Source organism: Haliotis rufescens, unplaced genomic scaffold, assembly GCF_023055435.1.
Source record: "Haliotis rufescens isolate VD_foot unplaced genomic scaffold, xgHalRufe1.0.p SCAF_48, whole genome shotgun sequence".
NCBI lineage: Eukaryota > Metazoa > Mollusca > Gastropoda > Lepetellida > Haliotidae > Haliotis > Haliotis rufescens.
Window position 1 is genome coordinate 1,706,706 of NW_025964201.1, and position 26,120 is coordinate 1,732,825.

Consider the following 26,120-nt stretch of genomic DNA (forward strand, 5'->3'; position numbering starts at 1 on the left):
CAGACTGTGCAAACATCAGGTTTTACGTTTGTACCTCCATAACCGTAAAAACACAAACTGAAGTCAATTCATTTGAATAAATAAATCAACAGCTATAACATCACAGAATGCTCATTTAGTTATAAATACACACAAAACTGTAGACAACAGTATGGTGGTGTTCTTGGTTGGCTATTCAAATGCCATGGAATCACTGACAAATGAACTATTATTATTATTTTTTGTTTTAGATGCCACCAATATGCTATCAGGCAAATTGTTGCCAGAAGAAGCCTTTGGGGAGAATTTGGAAGAATTGGAACCACGTAGAATGCCTGACATGTTGGTTAAGACTGGGGACTTGGACATTGCGTCAGCCATAGAATCAGTACAAGCCACCGTGGGTGATAGCGTGGCAGCCAGCTGCGTTGATGACGAGTTGGATGAGTCAGAGGAGTCAGACGATGAAGTTATGGGGTTTGGATTGTTTGATGACGGTGGAGGTGGGGGTGGGGAAGGGAGTAGGGGTAAGGGTGGGGGTAAGGGTGGGGGTAAGGGTGGGGGTGGGGGTTCCCAATCAGCCACTCCTCATTCATTCTTCAGAGCTCTGACTTCAGAGGAGTCAGACGATGAAGATATGGGGTTTGGATTGTTTGATGACGGTGGAGGTGGGGGTGGGGAAGGGAGTAGGGGTGGGGGTAGGGGTAGGGGTAGGGGTAGGGGTGGGGGTTCCCAATCAGCCACTCCTCATTCATTCTTCAGAGCTGCACCGCCACTGCAGTCTGTCAGACAGGAGGCCATGCCCAGAAAAGCGGCATTAAGAAGAGGGCCCCCACCCCCACCACCACCCCCTGCGGTAGATGAGCTGTTCCAATGCTCAGAAATGCAAGCTACAAGAGGTTTTAGTCGGGCTTCCCTGCTTAATCAAATAGGTGGTGGCACACAGCTGAAGAAGGTTATTGACCAGCCCCGACGTTTAACACAGTTTCTTTGTACGAGATTTGACACACGCCCTGATCCTCGGATGGGTAGTGTCCCCCAGCTTGAATTGAGTGAAAAAAAATTCCATGCAAAAAAAGCACTGTCAAAAAAGCTTTCCAAAACTGCTGGAAGTGGTGTGCCCCCACCCCCACCACCCCCCACTTCAAGACGTAGCAGGTGGGCCCCGCCACCCCCTGGAGCAGCACAAGCACCCCCTTCTGGGGTGTCTGCCCCTCCCCCTCCCCCTCCCCCTGCTAGAAGTCATGTACCCCCACCTCCACCGCCTCCCCCTTCCAGAAGTCATATTCCACCACCTCCACCTCCCATAGAACATGACGCTTTGACCAAAACTAGATCATTGTTATTGGGGGCCAAAATTGGTGGATTGAGCAGGGGTGGTTCTTCAGCACCTTTGGCCTCTGCCGTGAGCGCCACCATGAGTGCTGCCATTCCTCCACCCCCACCTCCAGATGCCTCCAGGACGATGCCTCCTCCAACTGGAAGTGTTGAAGATGCAAGGGACAGAAGATCAAGTTCAAGAAGTAGAGACAGAGACAGAAATCTATACTCGGCAGGTAAGATAACTTTAGCTTTTAGTACCAACATTTTAAAGAAAAAATGCCAAGTTGGATCCCGGGACTCTTTTTGACAAAGCGTTCTTAGAGCTAAGATGATCTGAAGTCCCTAACTTTGACATACACTTATGACCGTTGAGTGCTAAGATGATCTGAAGTCCCTAACTTTGACATACACTTACGACCGTTGAGTGCTAAGATGATCTTAAGACCCTTACTTTAACATAGACTTATGACCGTTGAGTGCTAAGATGATCTTAAGACCCTTACTTTAACATAGACTTATGACCGTTGAGTGCTAAGATGATCTTAAGACCCTTACTTTAACATAGACTTACGACAGTTGAGTGCTAAGATGATCTTAAGACCCTTACTTTAACATAGACTTACGACCGTTGAGTGCTAAGATGATCTTAAGACCCTTACTTTAACATAGACTTATGACCGTTGAGTGCTAAGATGATCTTAAGACCCTTACTTTAACATAGACTTACGACCGTTGAGTGCTAAGATGATCTTAAGACCCTTACTTTAACATAGACATTACGACCGTTGAGTGCTAAGATGATCTTAAGACCCTTACTTTAACATAGATTTACGACCTTTGAGTGCTAAGATGATCTTAAGACCCTTACTTTAACATAGACATTACGACCGTTGAGTAGTAAGATGATCTTAAGACCCTTAATTTAACATAGATTTACGACCGTTGAGTGCTAAGATGATCTTAAGACCCTTACTTTAACATAGACTTATGACCGTTGAGTGCTAAGATGATCTTAAGACCCTTACTTTAACATAGACTTACGACCATTGAGTTCTAAGATGATCTTAAGACCCTTACTTTAACATAGACATTACGACCGTTGAGTGCTAAGATGATCTTAAGACCCTTACTTTAACATAGACTTACGAACGTTGAGTGCTAAGATGATCTTAAGACCCTTACTTTAACAAAGCCTTATGGTCGTTGCTTAGATTTCCCTGTGGAATGGGACAGATTGGCTACGTTATTGTGTCAGTTAGTGTGAACGGTGATGTAGTTATCAACAGATTTCAATGACAAGATTAATACTTGACAGCAGTTGAATGCTGATTACCAGGAGTTATGAAGACTCGACACTTCTTGTGTACCTGGACATGTAACAATAGACCGTCATCTTGGTCAAGGTTGATAGACCATTGCATGTGGGACTGTGGCTTGGTTAGATTGATGTACCTGGGTAGAATAGGTCTTCAGCAACCCATGCTTGTCCCCCATGAAGATCCTGGGTAGAGTAGGTCTTCAGCAACCCATGCTTGTCCCCCATGAAGATCCGGGGTAGAATAGGTCTTCAGCAACCCATGCTTGTCCCCCATGAAGATCGGGGTAGAATAGGTCTTCAGCAACCCATGCTTGTCCCCCATGAAGATCCGGGGTAGAATAGGTCATCAGCAACCCATGCTTGTCCCCCGTGAAGATCCGGGGTAGAGTAGGTCATCAGCAACCCATGCTTGTCCCCCGTGAAGATCCGGGGTAGAATAGGTCTTCAGCAACCCATGCTTGTCCCTCTTGAAGATCCGGGGTAGAATAGGTCTTCAGCAACCCATGCTTGTCCCCCATGAAGATCCGGGGTAGAATAGGTCTTCAGCAACCCATGCTTGTCCCCCGTGAAGATCCGGGGTAGAATAGGTCTTCAGCAACCCATGCTTGTCCGCCTTGAAGATCCGGGGTAGAGTAGTTCTTCAGCAATCCATGCTTGTCCCCCGTGAAGATCCGGGGTAGAATAGGTCTTCAGTAACCCATGCTTCTCCCCCGTGAAGATCCGGGGTAGAGTAGGTCTTCAGCAACCCATGCTTGTCCCCCGTGAAGATCCGGGGTAGAATAGGTCTTCAGAAACCCATGCTTGTCCCCCGTGAAGATCCGGGGTAGAGTAGGTCTTCAGCAACCCATGCTTGTCCCCCGTGAAGATCCGGGGAAAAATAGGTCTTCAGCAACCCATGCTTGTCCCCCGTGAAGATCCAGGTTAGAATAGGTCTTCAGCAACCCATGCTTGTCCCCTGTGAAGATCCTGGGTAGAATAAGTCTTCAGCAACCCATGCTTGTCCCCCATGAAGATCCGGGGTAGAATAAGTCTTCAGCAACCCATGCTTGTCCCCCGTGAAGATCCAGGGTAGAATAAGTCTTCAGCAACCCATGCTTGTCCCCCGTGAAGATCCGGGGTAGAATAGGTCTACAGCAACCCATGCTTGTCCCCCGTGAAGATCCGGGGTAGAATAGGTCATCAGGAACCCATGCTTGTCCCCCGTGAAGATCCGGGGTAGAGTAGGTCATCAGCAACCCATGCTTGTCCCCCGTGAAGATCAGGGGTAGAGTAGGTCATCAGGAACCCATGCTTGTCCCCCGTGAAGATCCGGGGTAGAGTAGGTCTTCAGCAACCCATGCTTGTCCCCCGTGAAGATCAGGGGTAGAATAGGTCTTCAGCAACCCATGCTTGTCCCCCGTGAAGATCCGGGGTAGAATAGGTCTTCAGCAACCCATGCTTGTCCCCCGTGAAGATCCGGGGTAGAATAGGTCTTCAGCAACCCATGCTTGTCCCCCGTGAAGATCCGGGCTAGAGTAGGTCTTCAGCAACCCATGCTTGTCCCCCATGAAGATCCGGGGTAGAATAGGTCTTCAGCAACCCATGCTTGTCCCCCGTGAAGATCCGGGGTAGAATAAGTCTCCAGCAACCCATGCTTGTCCCCCGTGAAGATCCGGGGTAGAATAAGTCTTCAGCAACCCATGCTTGTCCCCCGTGAAAACCGGGGTAGAATAAGTCTTCAGCAACCCATGCTTATCCCCCATGAAGATCCGGGGTAGAATAAGTCTTCAGCAACCCATGCTTGTCCCCCGTGAAGATCCGGGGCAGAATAAGTCTTCAGCAACCCATGCTTGTCCCCCGTGAAGATCCGGGGTAGAATAGGTCTACAGCAACCCATGCTTGTCCCCCGTGAAGATCCGGGGTAGAATAGGTCTACAGCAACCCATGCTTGTCCCCCTTGAAGATCCTGGGTAGAATAAGTCTTCAGCAATCCATGCTTGTCCCCTGTGAAGATCCGGGGTAGAATAGGTCTTCAGCAACCCATGCTTGACCCCCGTGAAGATCCGGGGTAGAATAGGTCTTCAGCAACCCATGCTTGTCCCCCGTGAAGATCCCGGGTAGAGTAGATCTTCAGCAACCCATGCCTTTCCCCTGTGAAGATCCGGGGTAGAGTAGGTCATCAGCAACCCATGCTTGTCCCCCGTGAAGATCCGGGGTAGAGTAGGTCATCAGGAACCCATGCTTGTCCCCCGTGAAATTCCGGGGTAGAGTAGGTCATCAGCAACCCATGCTTGTCCCCCGTGAAGATCCGGGGTAGAATAGGTCTTCAGCAACCCATGCTTGTCCCCCGTGAAGATCCGGGGTAGAATAGGTCTTCAGCAACCCATGCTTGTCCCCCGTGAAGATCCGGGGTAGAATAGGTCTTCAGCAACCCATGCTTGTCCCCCGTGAAGATCCGGGCTAGAGTAGGTCTTCAGCAACCCATGCTTGTCCCCCATGAAGATCCGGGGTAGAATAGGTCTTCAGCAACCCATGCTTGTCCCCCGTGAAGATCCGGGGTAGAGTAGGTCATCAGCAACCCATGCTTGTCCCCCGTGAAGATCCGGGGTAGAATAGGTCTTCAGCAACCCATGCTTGTCCCCTGTGAAGATCCGGGATAGAATAGGTCTTCAGCAACCCATGCTTGTCCCCCGTGAAGATCCCGGGTAGAGTAGGTCTTCAGCAACCCATGCCTTTCCCCTGTGAAGATCCGGGGTAGAGTAGGTCATCAGCAACCCATGCTTGTCACCCGTGAAGATCCGGGGTAGAGTAGGTCATCAGCAACCCATGCTTGTCCCCCGTGAAGATCCGGGGTAGAGTAGGTCTTCAGCAACCCATGCTTGTCCCCGGTGAAGATCCAGGGTAGAATAGGTCTTCAGCAACCCATGCTTGTCCCCCGTGAAGATCCGGGGTAGAATAAGTCTCCAGCAACCCATGCTTGTCCCCCGTGAAGATCCGGGGTAGAATAGGTCTTCAGCAACCCATGCTTGTCCCCCATGAAGATCCGGGATAGAGTAGGTCTTCAGCAACCCATGCTTGTCCCCCATGAAGATCCGGGGTAGAATAGGTCTTCAGCAATCCATGCTTGTCCCCCATGAATATCCGGGGTAGAATAGGTCATCAGCAACCCATGCTTGTCCCCTGTGAAGATCCGGGGTAGAATAGGTCATCAGCAACCCATGCTTGTCCCCCGTGAAGATTCGGGGTAGAACAAGTCTTCAGCAACCCAGGCTTGTTCCCCGCGAAGATCCGGGGTAGAATAGGTCATCAGCAACCCATGCTTGTCCCCCGTGAAGATCCGGGGTAGAATAGGTCTATAGCAACCCATGCTTGTCCCCCGTGAAGATCCGGGGTAGAATAAGTCTTCAGCAACCCATGCTTGTCCCCTGTGAAGATCCGGGGTAGAATACGTCTACAGCAACCCATGCTTGTCCCCCGTGAAGATCCGGGGTAGAATAAGTCTTCAGCAACCCATGCTTGTCCCCCGTGAAGATCCGGGGTAGAATAGGTCATCAGCAACCCATGCTTGTCCCCCGTGAAGATCCGGGGTAGAATAAGTCTTCAGCAACCCATGCTTGTCCCCCGTGAAAACCGGGGTAGAATAAGTCTTCAGCAACCCATGCTTGTCCCCCATGAAGATCCGGGGTAGAATAAGTCTTCAGCAACCCATGCTTGTCCCCCGTGAAGATCCGGGGTAGAATAGGTCTACAGCAACCCATGCTTGTCCCCCGTGAAGATCCGGGGTAGAATAGGTCTACAGCAACCCATGCTTGTCCCCCGTGAAGATCAGGGGTAGAATAAGTCTTCAGCAACCCATGCTTGTCCCCTGTGAAGATCCGGGGTAGAATACGTCTAAAGCAACCCATGCTTGTCCCCCGTGAAGATCCGGGGTAGAATAAGTCTTCAGCAACCCATGCTTGTCCCCCGTGAAGATCCGGGATAGAATAGGTCATCAGCAACCCATGCTTGTCCCCCGTGAAGATCCGGGGTAGAATACGTCTAAAGCAACCCATGCTTGTCCCCCGTGAAGATCCGGGATAGAATAGGTCATCAGCAACCCATGCTTGTCCCCGGTGAAGATCCGGGGTAGAATAAGTCTTCAGCAATCCATGCTTGTCCCCCATGAAGATCCGGGGTAGAATAGGTCTTCAGCAACCCATGCTTGTCCCCCGTGAAAACCGGGGTAGAATAAGTCTTCAGCAACCCATGCTTGTCCCCATGAAGATCCGGGGTAGAATAGGTCATCAGCAACCCATGCTTGTTGTATGAAGTGACTATGCTTGTCGTAAGAGGTGACTAATGGGATCTGGTAGTCAGACTTGCTGACTTGGTTGATGCATGTCATCGTAGCCAAATAACATGGATCGATGCTCATGATGTCAATCACTGGATTGTCTGGTCCAGACTCGATTATTTACAGACTGCCGTCATATAGGTGGAATATTGCTGAGTGCTGCGTTAAACAACAAACAAACAAACAAACAAACATGTTTACATATTTACGTGTTCAATGTGTCTGGGAGGGGTGTACAAGTGTACAACTCACCACCCATGATTTTCAGTATTGGAAATATCAACTTTATCCTGTATCTTGATGTTGACCTTGCAGCAGGCTCCATAACTATTTTAATACAGATATATGTATAATGATATAGTAATATACAATAATGTTCAATAATATACATCATAACTAAGACTTGGTTTCTTATATGACAAAACACACATGATGAATGTTCAAGGTACAGTACGGGTGGTCGGGTAGCCTAGTGGATAAAGTGTTCGCTCATCACGCCGAAGACATGGGTTCGATTTCCGACATGGGTACAACGTGTGATGCCCATTTCTGGTGTCCCCCGTCGTGATATTGCTGGAATATTGCGAAAAGTGACGTAAAACCATACTCACTCACTCACTCAATGTACAGTACATTTGCCAGATGTGTAAATAAACTGGTAAAGTGCATACAATGTATATTTATATATGGTTAAATGTTTTGATAATCCTATTTTTTTCATTTTATTTAAACTGTTGACACAAGTAGATGTATCTAGATAATCACTGTGTCCCTTACAACTTTAAAATTGAACTTATCATCGCGATCGTCATCGTGACTCCGGGACATTCCACTTCACAAATAATTTGGACAATCGTCACCGACCAATAATATCTTCCTGGCTATGTACAATCGTCACCGACCAATAGTACCTTCCTGGCTATGTACAATCGTCGCCGACCAATAATACCTTCCTGGCTATGTACAATGGTCACCAACCAATAATACCTTCCTGGCTATGTACAATCGTCACAGACCAATAATACCTTCCTGGCTATGTACAATGGTCACTGACCAATAATACCTTCCTGGCTATGTTACGACAGGTGTTGGAGAAAACGTGAAGACATTTGGCTTCTTGGGAGACCAGCCAGAGGAAGATCTCTTCGCGATGGACATCGACACTTCTTACATTCTCGAACAAGAAGCAGAAAAATCCTCATTTGGATCTGGATTTGGTGGTTCAACAACGGCTTCCACTTGTTTGTCATTCGGAGCAGTAGATGCCCCTAAACATGCTGAAAAATCCTCATTTGGATCTGGATTTGGTGGTTCAACAACGGCTTCCTCTTGTTTGTCATTCGGAGCAGTAGATGCCCCTAAACATGCTGAAAAATCCTCATTTGGATCTGGATTTGGTGGTTCAACAACGGCTTCCTCTTGTTTGTCATTCGGAGCAGTAGATGCCCCTAAACATGCTGAAAAATCCTCATTTGGATCTGGATTTGGTGGTTCAACAACGGCTTCCTCTTGTTTGTCATTCGGAGCAGTAGATGCCCCTAAACATGCTGAAAAATCCTCATTTGGATCTGGATTTGGTGGTTCAACAACGGCTGCAACAGGTTTCTCATTCGGAGCAGTAGATGCCCCTAAACATGCTGAAAAATCCTCATTTGGATCTGGATTTGGTGGTTCAACAACGGCTGCAACAGGTTTCTCATTCGGAGCAGTAGATGCCCCTAAACATGCTGAAAAATCCTCATTTGGATCTGGATTTGGTGGTTCAACAACGGCTGCAACAGGTTTCTCATTCGGAGCAGTAGATGCCCCTAAACATGCTGAAAAATCCTCATTTGGATCTGGATTTGGTGGTTCAACAACGGCTGCAACAGGTTTCTCATTCGGAGCAGTAGATGCCCCTAAACATGCTGAAAAATCCTCATTTGGATCTGGATTTGGTGGTTCAACAACGGCTGCAACAGGTTTCTCATTCGGAGCAGTAGATGCCCCTAAACATGCTGAAAAATCCTCATTTGGATCTGGATTTGGTGGTTCAACAACGGCTGCAACAGGTTTCTCATTCGGAGCAGTAGATGCCCCTAAACATGCTGAAAAATCCTCATTTGGATCTGGATTTGGTGGTTCAACAACGGCTGCAACAGGTTTCTCATTCGGAGCAGTAGATGCCCCTAAACATGCTGAAAAATCCTCATTTGGATCTGGATTTGGTGGTTCAACAACGGCTGCAACAGGTTTCTCATTCGGAGCAGTAGATGCCCCTAAACATGCTGAAAAATCCTCATTTGGATCTGGATTTGGTGGTTCAACAACGGCCTCCACTTGTTTGTCATTCGGAGCAGTAGATGCGTCTAAACATGCTGAAATATCTCCATTTGGATCTGGATTTGATTGTAATGTGCAAGTGCCATCTCACACAGACAGCTTCAAGCAGAAACCCCCAGGATTCCAGGATTCACCTATTCATCCAATATTTGCTTATCCATCTCCTGAGAAAAGTAGTTCCCTGTTTGGAACAATGTATGCAATGCGACAAACATATCAGAGTAGTTGTTTTGGAATGCCACAGCAACAGCAGCAGCAACAGCAGCAGCAACAGCGGCAGCAACAGCAGCAGCAACAACTGCCCCATCCAGATGCGATACCTGTGGCCGATGTTCCAGCCCCGTCTCATCCCGTCTTTGATGGAATGCCATTAATATTTGGAGGAGGAGGTGGAGCCCCATCTGTTAGTCCAGGTTTCCCGAGAACTATATGCAAGCCACCAGTGGCGGTTGGAGTGACTAGGAAAGTAAACAAACACTCTGCAGAATTTGTGGTCTCTGGAATATCCCAGGGACCTAGTCCCTTCGCACCCATGGCGCCTCAGCTGTTTCCCCAGTCACAAGGGATTAACAGGACATCCCAAGTATCCAGTGCTGACCAGGTGATGCATGTGGCTCACGAGACAAAAGGCCTCAGTAGCATCACTCATGATTCCCATGAAGAAAAGATGTCAGTCAGCTTCCAATCTCCGTCTAGCAGTCTGATGTGTGGCAGCACCACAGGGTTCGGAGATGGGGTTGGAGGGGCGGCACCACCAGGACTTGAACTCGGGGATCATGTGACCACTGCTTCATCTCACTACATGGCCCCCATACCTCAAGACAATATCCAGATCATCATCCGACTACAGAATCAGGTGAGTGGGCGTCAAGTTGATGGCATCCTCTTTAATCCAGGGTATTATTTCTCCATTCAGCTTTGATCAATACCACCGATTCCAAATTTGCAAACTGAACAAAATTTTTTTTAGTAATGTCAAATGAATGGCCGAGGTTGTATTAATGGCATTATTACCCATGAAAGTCACTTCCATTTCAAATGTTTATCAATTAAAGTAAGAGATGGACGATGTCTAGCATTCGGAATCTGTCATACCTCTTGACATTTTTTAGGTTTGCATGATTAGGAAACACACTCCGACTGTCACTTTCACTGCCTTGTAAATGATTGGTTGCATGAATTCTGATGTGACCTTTAATGGGATGGGCGAACACTAAGATCTTACTTTAATGAGAATTTTCATCGTCCCCCCCTCCAAATAAAGAATAAGACTTTTTCCAACATCTCTTGAGCTGTCCCCTTGGGGGGGGGGACGGGTAGCCTAGTGGCTAAAGTGTTCGCTCGTCACGCAGAAGACCCAGGTTCGAATCCCAACATGGGTACAATGTGTGAAGCCCAGTTCTGGTGTCCCCTGCTGTGATACTGCTGGAATATTGCTAAAAACAGCATAAAAACATACTCACTCACTAACTCACTCTCTGTCCCCTTGGTCATTACAAATAATTCAGTACAAGTTGATTCAGCTATGAGAAGAGTATATTCTTATGTGTCTTGTGCATTACGTTTCTTGCCGTGTGCGACATTCTACGTGATGATGTCTTTTGTCAGGATGGATCATGGCGATTCAGCAGTGCCCTTGACACAGCTTTGTGCATCCGTAGCCATGACTACAGGGAGCTGTTGATGAAGGCTGGACTTCGGTCTCTAGGTAATGGTTTCCACTTATCGAAAACAGTTCATGAGTCTTATTGTCTTGTTTTGAGAATAATGTAACTGAATTTTCAATACAATATTTCTTAAAAGAAACAAAAGAATATTTAATTGTCTGCAATTTCACAGTGTGTCAGTTTGATGTGGAAAGAAAGCCCAAAGTGATGCAGGTCTTAGACATTTACTACTTGGGTGAAAACCATGAGCACGGGTGCTGACAAGCCTAGAAGCCGAGATCTAAGATTCGAACCAATGGTCCTCGGTTCCTGGCATGCCCAAGGGGAAGCAACTGTGCACAGCGAATTGTGGAACCTTCGTACACTGGTTCACCAAAGCTCCCTGTAAATGACCTGGTCTCAGTCCAGGATGCCATCATAAGGCTGTATACGACTGTCATTGGTCTATGATGGGAGTCTGTCGAGGGCTGTGATATACTTGTGGAATGAGGCCGAGTGGTGTAGGGTGTCACAACTCACTGACCCGGAGACCCGTGAAGATCCCGGGTAGAACAGGTCTTCAGCCACCCATGCTAGCCATAAAAGGCGAGTATGTTTATCGTAAGAGGCGACTCACGGGATCAGGTGGTCAGGCTCCCTGCCTTGGTTGATGCAAGTCATTGTATCCCAATTGCATGGATCATGCTCATGATGTCAGTCACTGGATTGTCAGGCCCTGACTTGATTATTTAAAAGACCGCCGTCATATAGCTGGAATATTGCTGAGTGCGGCGTTAAACAACAAACAAACAAAACACTAATGGAGCAGGATCTGCTGGTCGTGGGTTTGCATCCCTGATTACGATCCTTGGCTAGACACACGTAGTCATGGGCTTTTTACAGTGGTACTTTTCTTTGACTGGCATATGAGTGAAATACTGTTCAGGGTGTATTTAGAACACATTCAATGTCACACTGTCATTAGATTAGTTTGGATTACCAACATTCTAACATATTTTTCTATTATCTGGGGGCACAGGTGACCCAGTCAACTAAGGCGCCGCGATTCGCTGTGCAGAGTTGTGTCCCTTGAGCACGCCATAAACCTAGGATTGTGGGTTCGAATCCTGGTTCACACCGATTATGTTCCTAGGTTTGTCAGCACCATACCTGTGCTCATGGATTTCACCAAAGTGGTGAACGTCTAAGACCTGCATCACTTCAGGCTTTCCTCCCACATTACGCTGACACGCTGTGACTGGAATACTGTAAAGCAGCATTCAGCCCAACTCACTCACTCACTCTTCTATTATCTTCCATGATGACAAACTAAGGCCACACACTGTGTGTTCTCATATGTATACTCACCGCCAATTACCGAAGAATTACTCATATTCATGAGATATTAGATTGGTTCGATGCATAAACGAACATACTGTTATGTTGTGTGAATGGATGCTCATGAACGCATCACATGTGATGTCATAGATCCCTGACTCTAGATGTAAAGTTTGGAAATCACATGCAGCATATTGTGATAAGAATAATGTAACTCAGCAGTAACCCTTGACTGATAGTTCTGTGGTACACATTGGAAACGTCTCTTCTTTACGTACATACTTCTCTATATGTTTCTTTTGGTGGTGAGTATATGTTTAGACAATAAAGAAGTTGATGGACTAATCACAGCATCTGTAGCTATTTCAAACAGGATTCCTTACCTTGCATGTCGAGTTGTCATTACGACCATACCCAGGTTGATTTCAGCTTAGGTAGACATCTTATTGTAATTGTGTTACTGTAATTCTGTTTGAAACCTTTTGCAGGCACAAGTGTCACAGGAGACATCCAAGATCTTGTTGCTACAGTGATAACTATCCTTGTCATCTTGGAGGTTCTCTGCCCAGAGTTATTCCCCCTGACAGATGACCGTCTGCTCAAAGATGGCGAAAGGGAATTGGGCAAGATTCTGTCCAGTAAAATCGAGTTGGCAACCATATCTCAGAAAATGGACGTGTCTGAGATATTTCTATCACTGAGTCAAGGAATCCAGTTTTGCAAAGCAATGGATAAAAAACACCCCCTCGTCTGTCAATCACTGGAACTGGCAGATGATTGGCTGACTGCGGCAGCGAAGATGTTGGGTGATTTGGGAGAACGTCAGAAGACGAAGACACTGGGAAGGATGTTCCATCTCCTGTTCCCAGAACTTGTAAACACCGTGGAGAAGATAGACAATAGTACAAAGACTATGGTGTGTTAGATTGGTGTTTGGGGATACACAGAACTCTGGATGTTTTGGTAATTTTGCTGTACTTTGTTTTGGTATATGCTGCATAATATATATTATTTCATTTTGTCATGCGTAACTCTGTTACACATGTTTTGTGTGTTGTTGATGAAGTACGGTATGGTCACAAGCATATATACTTTTTTTATGCATATCATTTACATCATCGTCAGCATTGTTGTCATGGAAACCCTTTTATTCCTTTGGAATATAATTCGATAAAAGCATTGTGCCTGTTTTGTTAACTATGTAATGTCATTAGTTATAACGTTAGTGCCTTGAATATAAGTTGTGTAGGGGAAAAAACAAATGGACATTCGGTTGAAAGAACGACTATACTGATGGACAATAATAAAGGAACATGGAAGTGTTGGAGAAGATATGATGCCACTGTGTTATGGCCTAGAAGGGATGTTATGTTGGACAGTAACAGTACAACCGCTGGCAGGCCAGGCATCCTCTGAGTTGGCCAATACTACAACTGGTGGGCAGTGTGCTGCTATTCTTTAGACACCAAACATACTGATATAAAAATAGATCAATCCAAATAGACTTAATACCGCAAACCTAAAGGAACCAGCCCTGTGACACAGAACTGTCCAGTAACCATAACAACAAGAGGCAGCTGGACTGACAACTGATTGCATGTTATATATAGACAAGTCGTCGTCTGCCAGATCACTAAAACCTGAAATGAGATTAAAATGATTAGTTTATGTACACAATATAAGATCACTGAATTCATCCCTGTTACAAGATGTTAGATGTTATTTGATCAGCAGCCATGTATTCACAAGTAAACCAGTTGCTATTCTGCTATATTTATTTGTCAGTGTCTGTGATCAGTGCAGAGGGGTCCCAGATTCTCGCTAATAAGGATCCCTGGCTTGACCACACCCAGTCTCATTAAAACTAGATCTCTGTGTGCTACCCCTACACATAGATCTGAGGATATCCCATTACAGGTCACTGCAGAACGACCTTTCGTGAACTCTGACCGAACAATGACATAGCTAGCAGGAAGTCGACATTAACCAATGAGAAAGCTTCTTGAGCTTAAACTAGTGACTTCCATTCCAGGCAACCCTTTAAAAAAATATTGATTACAAGTTTGAAAACCGAATAGAGGAAAATTCTTGAAGCTCTAGTAGATTGGTAATATTGAATGGCAGTACTTCTCATGGGCTATGGGGGAGGTCCTGTAGCCTAGTGGCTAAAGCGTTCGTTCATCACGCTGAGACCCAGATTCCCGACATGGGTACAATGTGTGAAGCACATTTCTGGTGTCCCCCGCCGTCATATTGCTTGAATATTGCTGAAAGCGGCGTAAAACCAAACTCACTAACTCTCATGGGCTATGGAATGTCTCTTCCGTTTCAAAATATATCTCATTGAGGTGAGCGTTAGGCGATGAAATTGACAAAATCAGTCGTACAGCCAGTTACTGTGGTACAGAACACGCCATGTTAACCTTTTTGAGGATGCATGATTTGAAAACACATTCCGACTTTCACTTTCCTCATCTAGTGAGTGACTCTCTGATTGGTTGGAGGAAAGGTCATTCTTCCGTAATAGGAAGTCCTCAGACAATTGTGGAGTGGTAGTTGGAACAAGGATCTGATTGTAACGAGATTGACGATGTGAGTGAGTGAGTGAGTGAGTGAGTGTGTCTTGGCATTTCTGTTTTAAGATATGATATGATGTGATTGAGACATATTTATATTGTATGGTATATACATATATATATTATGTTGTAAAGTGGTCCACTGTTTGTTTGTTTCTTCATGTATGTCAGAGTTAAATAATTGTACTTTGATGAAATTAAAGGTTGAAGATCAAATTTACAATGTTAGTTTGTTTCCTTTTCATTTTGTTTGTTTTGTTCCCCAAATGGAACAAAACAATAGCATTGCAACATGTGAGGCATTTAATCAAGGAGCAATCCCAAGCAGAGGTGACTAAACAACACTCAACCTATCTTTTCATATCACTCAGATGATGCTGAGCAAATGCTGTCAGGAACCAGGAACTTTGGTGAAACAATCACAAGGCTGACAACAATAAAACACTTGGTTCTCGATCAATGACTTTTGAACATATAATGCGGGCAGGCGGATGGGTGGGTGTTTTTTTTGTTTGTTGTTGCTTGTTCTAACTAGCAGGGGGGGCACGGGTGGCCCAGTCGTCTAAGGCGCCGCGATTCGCTGTGCAGAGTTGCGTCCCTGGCCACGCCAGAAACCTATGATTGTGGGTTCGAATCCCGTGGGTTTCACCAAAGTGGTAAACGTCTGAGACCTGCATCACTTCTGGCTTTCCTCCCACATTAAGCTGACACGCCACGATATAACTGGAATACTGTTAAAAGCGGCGTTAAACCCAACTCACTCACTCACTCACTCTAACTAGCATGAAACCAAATAAACAGTTGTGTACCATCAACCTGGGAAAGGGCCTCCCTACATAAACAAGGATACAAACTCCTATTGGCATCATGACCATAACACGAGATACGCATGGAAAGGGAAGTAACAGTGTGCAATATTGTATTGTATTGTTTTTCAGTGTTAGGATACTAATCTTTTAATTATTTTTTTGTTGGAAATGGAAATAGAAATGAATCTTGTGGCAGACTTTATGATGATGCGGGCGGTGCCTGAGAACCAAGACTATTGTTGCTTTAGCCTAAGGCTGACTGTGTGTCAAGGAAACTGTTTTCCACCATGGTTCTGCAAGTTTACCTATCAACTTTGGATGCAAGGGTTCCGTTCACAACCAAGGTGGGGCAGTCAGGTAGCCTAGTGGTTGAAGCATTAGGTCATCATGCCTAAAAACCCTGGTTCGATTCCCGACACGGGTACAATGTGTGGAACCCATTTCTGGTGTCCCCCCCCCCCCATGGTATTCCTGGAATATTGCTAAAAGTGGCATAAAATCAAACTCAAACTCTGCTAGGGCTGGTACGAGTCCAGATTTACTACCCGGGTACCCACCCCTCCACTCCCCGACCCTACCCGGATACCTCTCTAGAGGAAGGTACAAACTGTCCAACTGAGAAAAGTTTGACCGTAGCCCTGGCAAAATATGTTTAGATACACCTATTAAACGATCTGGTGCATACACTGATGTTGACTAAAGTTTTTTTTATTCAAACATATAAAAGTCAGAAGGAATAGGCGTAGTAGTCAGAAAGAACTGCGAACAGCAACTAGCTAGTGTCCGCGTCTCTTCCTGTAGTGGAGGTTATAATGGACATTGTATGGCGTTCTCCCAGCTCTACCTACACCCTACTGTAAGCAGCAGCTAGCTGGTGTCCCAGTCTCTTCCTGTAGTGGAGGTTATAATGGACATTGTATGGCGTTCATGTCCTACTTGCCAATGTCTGGTATGACATTGTCATAATCACCGACACATTGCAGTTTTAATAGAGGTCAAAGGTTAAGCACTTCTTGACACAAGGGAGCATGTCACAAACGTCATGCCACTGCACCATTCACGTTGTTCAGGAACTACCGGGTACACCTGACGGCTGTAGAACTACCGGGTACACCTGACGGCTGTAGAACTACCGGGTACCCCTGATGGCTGTAGAACTACCCGGTACACCTGATGGCTGTAGAACTACCGGGTACACCTGATGGCTGTAGAACTACCGGGTACACCTGATGGCTGTAGAACTACCGGGTACCCCTGATGGCTGTGGAACTACCGGGTACACCTGATGGCTGTAGAACTACCCGGTACACCTGACGGCTGTAGAACTACCGGGTACACCTGACAGCTGTAGAACTACCGGGTACCCCTTGATGGCTGTAGATGTTTATGCAGAAGATAGTTCATTATCAATCTCGACAAAATCAACATGTGAGGCAATTCCCAAGCAGAGGTGACTAAACAACACTCAACCTATTTTTTCAAACCGCTAAGATGATGCCAAGCAAATGCTGTCAGGAACCAGTCTATTAGTTAATGATTACACGATCCGTAGAGTCTCCGCTGTCTGTGCAGAGATAATGTAATGTGTGGTTGTGTTTGTTGACAGTTTACATGTCCAGGTGAGCTGCAGTTTCATGTGATTATTAATTAACAGCTGCATACAGCAACAGACTAATAGTTTAATGATCTCATTTAAATGTTGATTCAAGATTGTGCTGTGGTATTTTTTAGAGATCCTGATGCCTGCTTCATCAGATGAGGCAAGATCACCTGGCTACAGCCTGTATGAATCATCAGCCAGGTACTCACCGACAGCACCAGGCTACTCACCGACAGCACCACGCTACTCACCGACATCCCCTAGCTACTCACCGACAGCACCAAGCTACTCACCAACATCCCCTAGCTACTCACCGACAGCACCAGGCTACTCACCGACAGCACCAAGCTACTCGCCGACAGCACCAAGCTACTCACCGACAGCACCAGGCTACTCGCCGACAGCACCAAGCTACTCACCGACATCCCCTAGCTACTCACCAAGACCAAAAGGGTAATTCACCATGCTGTTCACTGACACCCATCAACCATTCACTGAGACTCACCCACCCCTCGCTGACACCCACCCATCACTGACACCAACCCATCCCTCACTGACACCCACCCTCCTCTCACTGCCACCCACCCCTCACTGACACCCGACCACCCCTCGCTGACACCCACCCCTCACTGACACCCATCCCTCACTGACACCCGACCACCCCTCACTGCCACCCACCCCTCACTGACACCGACCCGTCACTGACACCAACCCATCCCTCACTGACACCCACCCTCCTCTCACTGACACCCACCCCTCACTGACACACACCCCTCACTGACACCAACCCTCCCCTCGCTGCCACCCACCCCTCACTGACACCCACCCACCCCTCTCTGCCACCCACCCCTCACTGACACCAACCCTCCGCTCGCTGCCACCCACCCCTCACAGACACCCACCCCTCACTGACACCAACCCTCCCCTCGCTGCCACCCACCCCTCACTGACACCCACCCCTCACTGACACCCACCCACCCCTCACTGACACCCACCCATCCCTCACTGACACCAACCAATCCCTCACTGACACCCACCCTCCTCTCATTGACACCCTCCTCTCATTGACACCCACCCCTCACTGTAGCTCACACCTTACTGACACCCACCCACCTCTCACTGACACCCACCCATCCCTCACTGACACCAAGCAATCCCTCACTGACACCCACCAATCCCTCACTGACACCCACCCTCCTCTCATTGACACCCCCCCACCCCTCACTGTATCTCACAAATCACTGACACCCACCCACCCCTCACTGACACCCACCCATCCCACACTGACACCCACCCCTCACACCCATCCCTCATTGACACCCACCCACCCCTCACTGACACCCACCCACCCCTTACCGACATCACCCACCCCTCACAGACACCCACCCACCCCTCACTGACACCCACCGACCCCTTACTGACATCACCCACCCCTCACTGACACCCACCCACCCCTCACTGTAGCTCACACCTTACTGACACCCACCCACCTCTCACTGACACACACCCACCTCTCACTGACACCCACCCATCCCTCACTGACACCCACCAATCCCTCACTGACACCCACCCTCCTCTCATTGACACCCCCCCACCCCACACTGACACCCATCCACCCCTCACTGACACCTACCCATCCCACACTGACACCCACCCCTCACACCCACCCCTCACTGACATCCACCCATCCCACACTGACACCCACCCATCACACCCACCCCTCATTGACACCCACCCCTCACAGACACCCACCCACCCCTCACTGACATCACCAACCCGTCGCTGCCACCCACCCCTCACTGCCACCCACCCAACCCTCACTGTAGCTCACACCTCACTGACACCCACCCACCTCTCACTGACACCCACCCACCCCTTACGGACATCACCCACCCCTCACTGACACCCACCCACCCCTCACTGACACCTACCCACCCCTCACTGTAGCTCACACCTTACTGACACCCACCCACCCCTCACTGACACCTACCCACCCCTCACTGTAGCTCACACCAAAACCAAAAGGGTAATTCCCCATGCTGTTCACTGACACCTATCCACCCTTCACTGAGACTCACCCACCCCTCGCTGACACCCACCCGTCACTGACACCAACCCATCCCTCACTGACACCCACCCTCCTCTCACTGCCACCCACCCCTCACTGACACCCGACCACCCCTCGCTGCCACCCACCCCTCACTGACACCCACCCCTCACTGACACCCGACCACCCCTCACTGCCACCCACCCCTCACTGCCACCCACCCGTCACTGCCACCCACCCCTCACTGACACCCACCCGTCACTGACACCAACCCATCCCTCACTGACACCCACCCTCCTCTCACTGACACCCACCCCTCACTGACACACACCCCTCACTGACACCCACCCACCCCTCGCTGCCACCCACCCCTCACTGACACCAACCCTCCCCTCGCTGCCACCCACCCCTCACAGACACCCACCCCTCACTGACACCAACCCTCCCCTCGCTGCCACCCACCCCTCACTGACACCCACCCCTCACTGACACCCACCCACCCCTCACTGACACCCCCCCATCCCTCACTGACACCAACCAATCCCTCACTGACACCCACCCTCCTCTCATTGACACCCCCCCACCCCTCACTGACACCCACCCACCCCTCACTGACACCCACCCCTCACTGTAGCTCACACCTTACTGACACCCACCCACCTCTCACTGACACCCACCCATCCCTCACTGACACCAAGCAATCCCTCACTGACACCCACCAATCCCTCACTGACACCCACCCTCCTCTCAATGACACCCCCCCACCCCTCACTGTATCTCACAAATCACTGACACCCACCCACCCCTCACTGACACCCACCCATCCCACACTGACACCCACCCCTCACACCCATCCCTCATTGACACCCACCCACCCCTCACTGACACCCACCCACCCCTTACCGACATCACCCACCCCTCACAGACACCCACCCACCCCTCACTGACACCCACCGACCCCTTACTGACATCACCCACCCCTCACTGACACCCGCCCACCCCTCACTGACACCCACCCACCCCTCACTGTAGCTCACACCTTACTGACACCCATCCACCTCTCACTGACACCCACCCACCTCTCACTGACACCCACCCATCCCTCACTGACACCCACCAATCCCTCACTGACACCCACCCTCCTCTCATTGACACCCCCCCACCCCACACTGACACCCACCCACCCCTCACTGACACCTACCCATCCCACACTGACACCCACCCCTCACACCCACCCCTCACTGACACCTACCCGTCCCACACTGACACCCACCCCTCACACCCATCCCTCATTGACACCCACCCCTCACAGACACCCACCCACCCCTCACTGACATCACCAACCCGTCGCTGCCACCCACCCCTCACAGACACCCACCCACCCCTCACTGACACCCACCCAACCCTCACTGTAGCTCACACCTCACTGACACCCACCCACCTCTCACTGACACCCACCCATCCCTTACCGACATCACCCACCCCTCACTGACACCCACCCACCCCTCACTGACACCTACCCACCCTCACTGTAGCTCACACCTTACTGACACCCACCCACCCCTCACAGACACCCACCCACCCCTCACTGACATCACCAACCCGTCGCTGCCACCCACCCCTCACAGACACCCACCCACCCCTCACTGACACCCACCCAACCCTCACTGACACCCACCAATCCCTCACTGACACCCACCCTCCTCTCATTGACACCCCCCCACCCCACACTGACACCCACCCACCCCTCACTGACACCTACCCATCCCACACTGACACCCACCCCTCACACCCACCCCTCACTGACACCCACCCATCCCACACTGACACCCACCCCTCACACCCACCCCTCACTGACACCCACCCACCCCTCACAGACACCCACCCACCCCTCACTGACATCACCAACCCGTCGCTGCCACCCACCCCTCACAGACACCCACCCACCCCTCACTGACACCCACCCAACCCTCACTGTAGCTCACACCTCACTGACACCCACCCACCTCTCACTGACACCCACCCATCCCTCACTGACACCCACCAATCCCTCACTGACACCCACCCTCCTCTCATTGACACCCCCCCCACCCCACACTGACACCCACCCACCCCTCACTGACACCTACCCATCCCACACTGACACCCACCCCTCACACCCACCCCTCACTGACACCCACCCGTCCCACACTGACACCCACCCCTCACACCCATCCCTCATTGACACCCACCCCTCACAGACACCCACCCACCCCTCACTGACATCACCAACCCGTCGCTGCCACCCACCCCTCACAGACACCCACCCACCCCTCACTGACACCCACCCAACCCTCAATGTAGCTCACACCTCACTGACACCCACCCACCTCTCACTGACACCCACCCATCCCTTACCGACATCACCCACCCCTCACTGACACCCACCCACCCCTCACTGACACCCACCCACCTCTCACTGACACCCACCCATCCCTTACCGACATCACCCACCCCTCACTGACACCCACCCACCCCTCACTGACACCTACCCACCCTCACTGTAGCTCACACCTTACTGACACCCACCCACCCCTCACTGACACCTACCCACACCTCACTGTAGCTCACACCTTACTGACACCCACCCACCTCTCACTGACACCCACCCACCTCTCACTGACACCCACCCACCCCTCACTGACACCCACCAATCCCTCACTGACACCCGCCCTCCTCTCATTGACACCCCCCCCACCCCACACTGACACCCACCCACCCCTCACTGACACCTACCCATCCCACACTGACACCCACCCCTCACACCCACCCCTCACTGACACCCACCCATCCCACACTGACACCCACCCCTCACACCCACCCCTCATTGACACCCACCCCTCACAGACACCCACCCACCCCTCACTGACATCACCAACCCGTCGCTGCCTGCCACCCCTCACAGACACCCACCCACCCCTCACTGACACCCACCCAACCCTCACTGACACCCACCAATCCCTCACTGACACCCACCCTCCTCTCATTGACACCCCCCCACCCCACACTGACACCCACCCACCCCTCACTGACACCTACCCATCCCACACTGACACCCACCCCTCACACCCACCCCTCACTGACACCCACCCATCCCACACTGACACCCACCCCTCACACCCACCCCTCACTGACACCCACCCACCCCTCACAGACACCCACCCACCTCTCACTGACATCACCAACCCGTCGCTGCCACCCACCCCTCACAGACACCCACCCACCCCTCACTGACACCCACCCAACCCTCACTGTAGCTCACACCTCACTGACACCCACCCACCTCTCACTGACACCCACCCATCCCTCACTGACACCCACCCATCCCTCACTGACACCCACCCTCCTCTCATTGACACCCCCCCACCCCTCACTGTATCTCACAAATCACTGACACTCACCCACCCCTCACTGACACCCACCCATCCCACACTGACACCCACTCCTCACACCCATCCCTCATTGACACCCACCCACCCCTTACCGACATCACCCACCCCATGCAGACACCCACCCACCCCTTGCCGACACCTACCCCTCACTGACACATTTTTCTGGAGCTACTTCATCTTTGACACCTCCTGTGAAGCTAACACATTACATATGCAGTAGCATGTCTGAACTACGCTCACAAGATTTGGATTCAACACAAATATGGCTGTCATCTTAAACAATTAAATTTCACCCATTGCTCAAACTTTTGTGCTCGGATCATTTTATGGAATTTGAAATGACTAACAATAACAAATGCTATATGTTTGTGTTTTGTGATGTCTGCCACGCCTTGTCCTGCAGTCTGTACATATACTCAACAACAAAAGTTCCTGTGACACCAATATTTTAGTGTATTTTTCAAACAAGTAAAGTTTGGTTTTCAATATTGTAGTACATGTATGGAATGAAGTCACAAAAATGCAACTGCTACAGAAAAGCATGCATTCCATGCAAAAGTTGACTATTATGCAAGCCCCATGCATTTCACTACCCAAGAATGGGTATAAAAACATGTGCATTAACGGGATTCCATATGTATTGTTTAGCATCGTGCTGACAACAACCACTCAGAAAAACAACAAAATTACGCAATTATTCAACATTACGAAATGCTGCGCCTGTCCGAAAATGAGCATCTGCGAGCCATTGGTATGCTTGAAGCAGGATCGAGTCAACGTGATGTTGCATGGCAATTTAACATCCACAGAAACACTATTTGGTGTTAATGGCAACGTTGGCAACAGACGAATGCAGTCAGAAACCATCCTCGGAGTGGCAGGCCACGCATAACCAATAATCATCAAGACAACTGGATTCGAACAACACACCTACGAAATCGATTCCAGCGAGCAGCAGTGACTGCAAGAAGCATCCCTGGCCTTCGACGAATATCTTCACAAACCCTACGTCGTCGCCTCAGATGTGCAGGGATTATCGCCAGAAGACCCGCCAGACATTCCATTTTGACAGGAAACCACTGTCAAGCATGTCTACAGTGGTGCAGACAGCATCTACACTGGACGGCCATGCAGTGGGGACAAATTCTATTCACTGACGTCTCGTTTTTACCTCAGCCACAGCGATGGACGTATTTGAGTGTGCCAACGTTGAGGTGAACGTTACGTCAATCTTTGTGTCATGGAAGAAGATCGGTTCGGGGGCGGCAGCGCTATGGTATGGGGTAGGATTACAGCAAAACAGAGGACCCGTTTGATAGTGGAAGAGCGACAGCGCTACCGCGACGAGATCATCGGCCCTGTTGTTCTACCGTTTTTGCGTCGTCATGGCCCAGGCATTATCTTTCAACATGACTAGCTCGGCCTCATATTGCTCGACTTGTTCAGGATTCTCTTCAACAAAACAACGTGAATGTCATCCCCTGGCCGGCTTGCTCCCCTGATCGAGCACATGTGGGATGAGATGGATCGGCGCCTTCGACGTCAACCACGTGTTCCACAGACACTCCAGGAACTTCAAAACATGCTCCAGCAGATATGGACAGATATCCCACAGGACTTTGTGCGACGCCTGGTCCATTCCATGAGAAGAAGATGTGTTGCTTACATCGCAACCAGAGGTGGACACACATGCTATTGATTTGTAAATTGACATTTTGGCATGTTCATGTTTTTTATGAAATCACATATTTTCTGAAGTCAGTATGGCAAATTAAACCATTTGAACACTTACAGGAGTCTTTTATCTGTTCCAAACCAAAATTGTTTCAGATTGGTAAAAAACATAACTTTGCAATAAATCTTGTTAAATGTCACAGTAATTTTTGTTGTTCAGTATATATCAGTGTGTAATGTAATGTCAGCATGTCTGTTTAGTCTTCTGTTGTTTTATTTGTATTCACTGCCCTTTTTGGTCTGATATGGTGTTCCAGGCTTGTGGTTTTCCTTACAATCCTTATATTACTTCACATTCCTTATCATTCCACAGTAGCTATCGTTCTGCTGACACGAGGGTGTCTCCGGACAGAGATTTGACGCCAGTAGTGCAGCAATTAAAAGAGAAAGCCTCGGTTCAAAAAGTAGGACGGAGAGGAGTCCGATATGACAAGGCTAGGGAGCCAGGGATTGGGACACAGGCTTCAAGCCAACGCGGATTCCAATGCAAGGTTGCCCCGAAGGAGAAAGAAACAGAACGTACCAGGTACACATTGACATCCCCCAGGTACCCACTGACATCCCCCAGGTACACATTGACATCCCCAAGGTACACACTGACATCCCCGAGGTACAAACTGACATCCCCCAGGTACACACTGACATCCCCCAGGTACACACTGACAACCCACAGGTACACACTGACATCCCCCAGGTACACACTGACATCCCCCAGGTACATCCCCCAGGTACACACTGACATCCCCCAGGTACATCCCCCAGGTACACACTGACATCCCCCAGGTACACACTGACATCCCCCAGGTACACACTGCCATCCCACAGGTACACACTGCCATCCCCCAGGTACACACTGACATCCCCCAGGTACACACTGACATCCCCCAGGTACACACTGACATCCCCCAGGTACACACTGACATCCCCCAGGTACATCCCCCAGGTACATCCCCCAAGTACATCCCCCAGGTACATCCCCCAGGTACATCCCCCAAGTACATCCCCCAGGTACATCCCCCAGGTACATCCCCCAAGTACATCCCCCAAGTACATCCCCCAGGTACATCCCCCAAGTACATCCCCCAAGTACATCCCCCAGGTACATCCCCCAAGTACATCCCCCAGGTACATCCCCCAGGTACATCCCCCAAGTACATCCCCCAGGTACATCCCCCAGGTACATCCCCCAAGTACATCCCCCAAGTACATCCCCCAAGTACATCCCCCAGGTACATCCCCCAAGTACATCCCCCAGGTACATCCCCCAAGTACATCCCCCAGGTACATCCCCCAAGTACATCCCCCAAGTACATCCCCAGGTACATCCCCCAGGTACATCCCCCAAGTACATCCCCCAAGTACATCCCCCAGGTACATCCCCCAAGTACATCCCCCAAGTACATCCCCCAGGTACATCCCCCAGGTACATCCCCCAAGTACATCCCCCAAGTACATCCCCCAAGTACATCCCCCAAGTACATCCCCCAAGTACATCCCCCAAGTACATCCCCCAGGTACATCCCCCAAGTACATCCCCCAAGTACATCCCCCAAGTACATCCCCCAGGTACATCCCCCAAGTACATCCCCCAGGTACATCCCCCAAGTACATCCCCCAAGTACATCCCCCAGGTACATCCCCCAGGTACATCCCCCAGGTACATCCCCCAAGTACATCCCCCAGGT

At 49.7% G+C, this 26,120-nt stretch overlaps 1 protein-coding gene and 1 pseudogene across 1 annotated transcript; both read left to right on the plus strand.

Annotated features, from left to right (window-relative positions):
- The window catches only part of LOC124117642, an 85,383-nt pseudogene extending 70,346 nt beyond the window's left edge, over positions 1 to 15,037 (plus strand).
- An 873-nt stretch (positions 15,038 to 15,910) lies between these two features.
- LOC124117668 (DNA-directed RNA polymerase II subunit RPB1-like) lies at positions 15,911 to 17,680 on the plus strand. Its single transcript, XM_046479654.2, has 2 exons — positions 15,911 to 15,980; positions 17,355 to 17,680. Exons 1-2 carry the CDS (start codon positions 15,911 to 15,913, stop codon positions 17,678 to 17,680), a joined length of 396 nt encoding a protein of 131 aa, XP_046335610.1.
- The last annotated feature ends 8,440 nt before the right edge of the window (positions 17,681 to 26,120 follow it).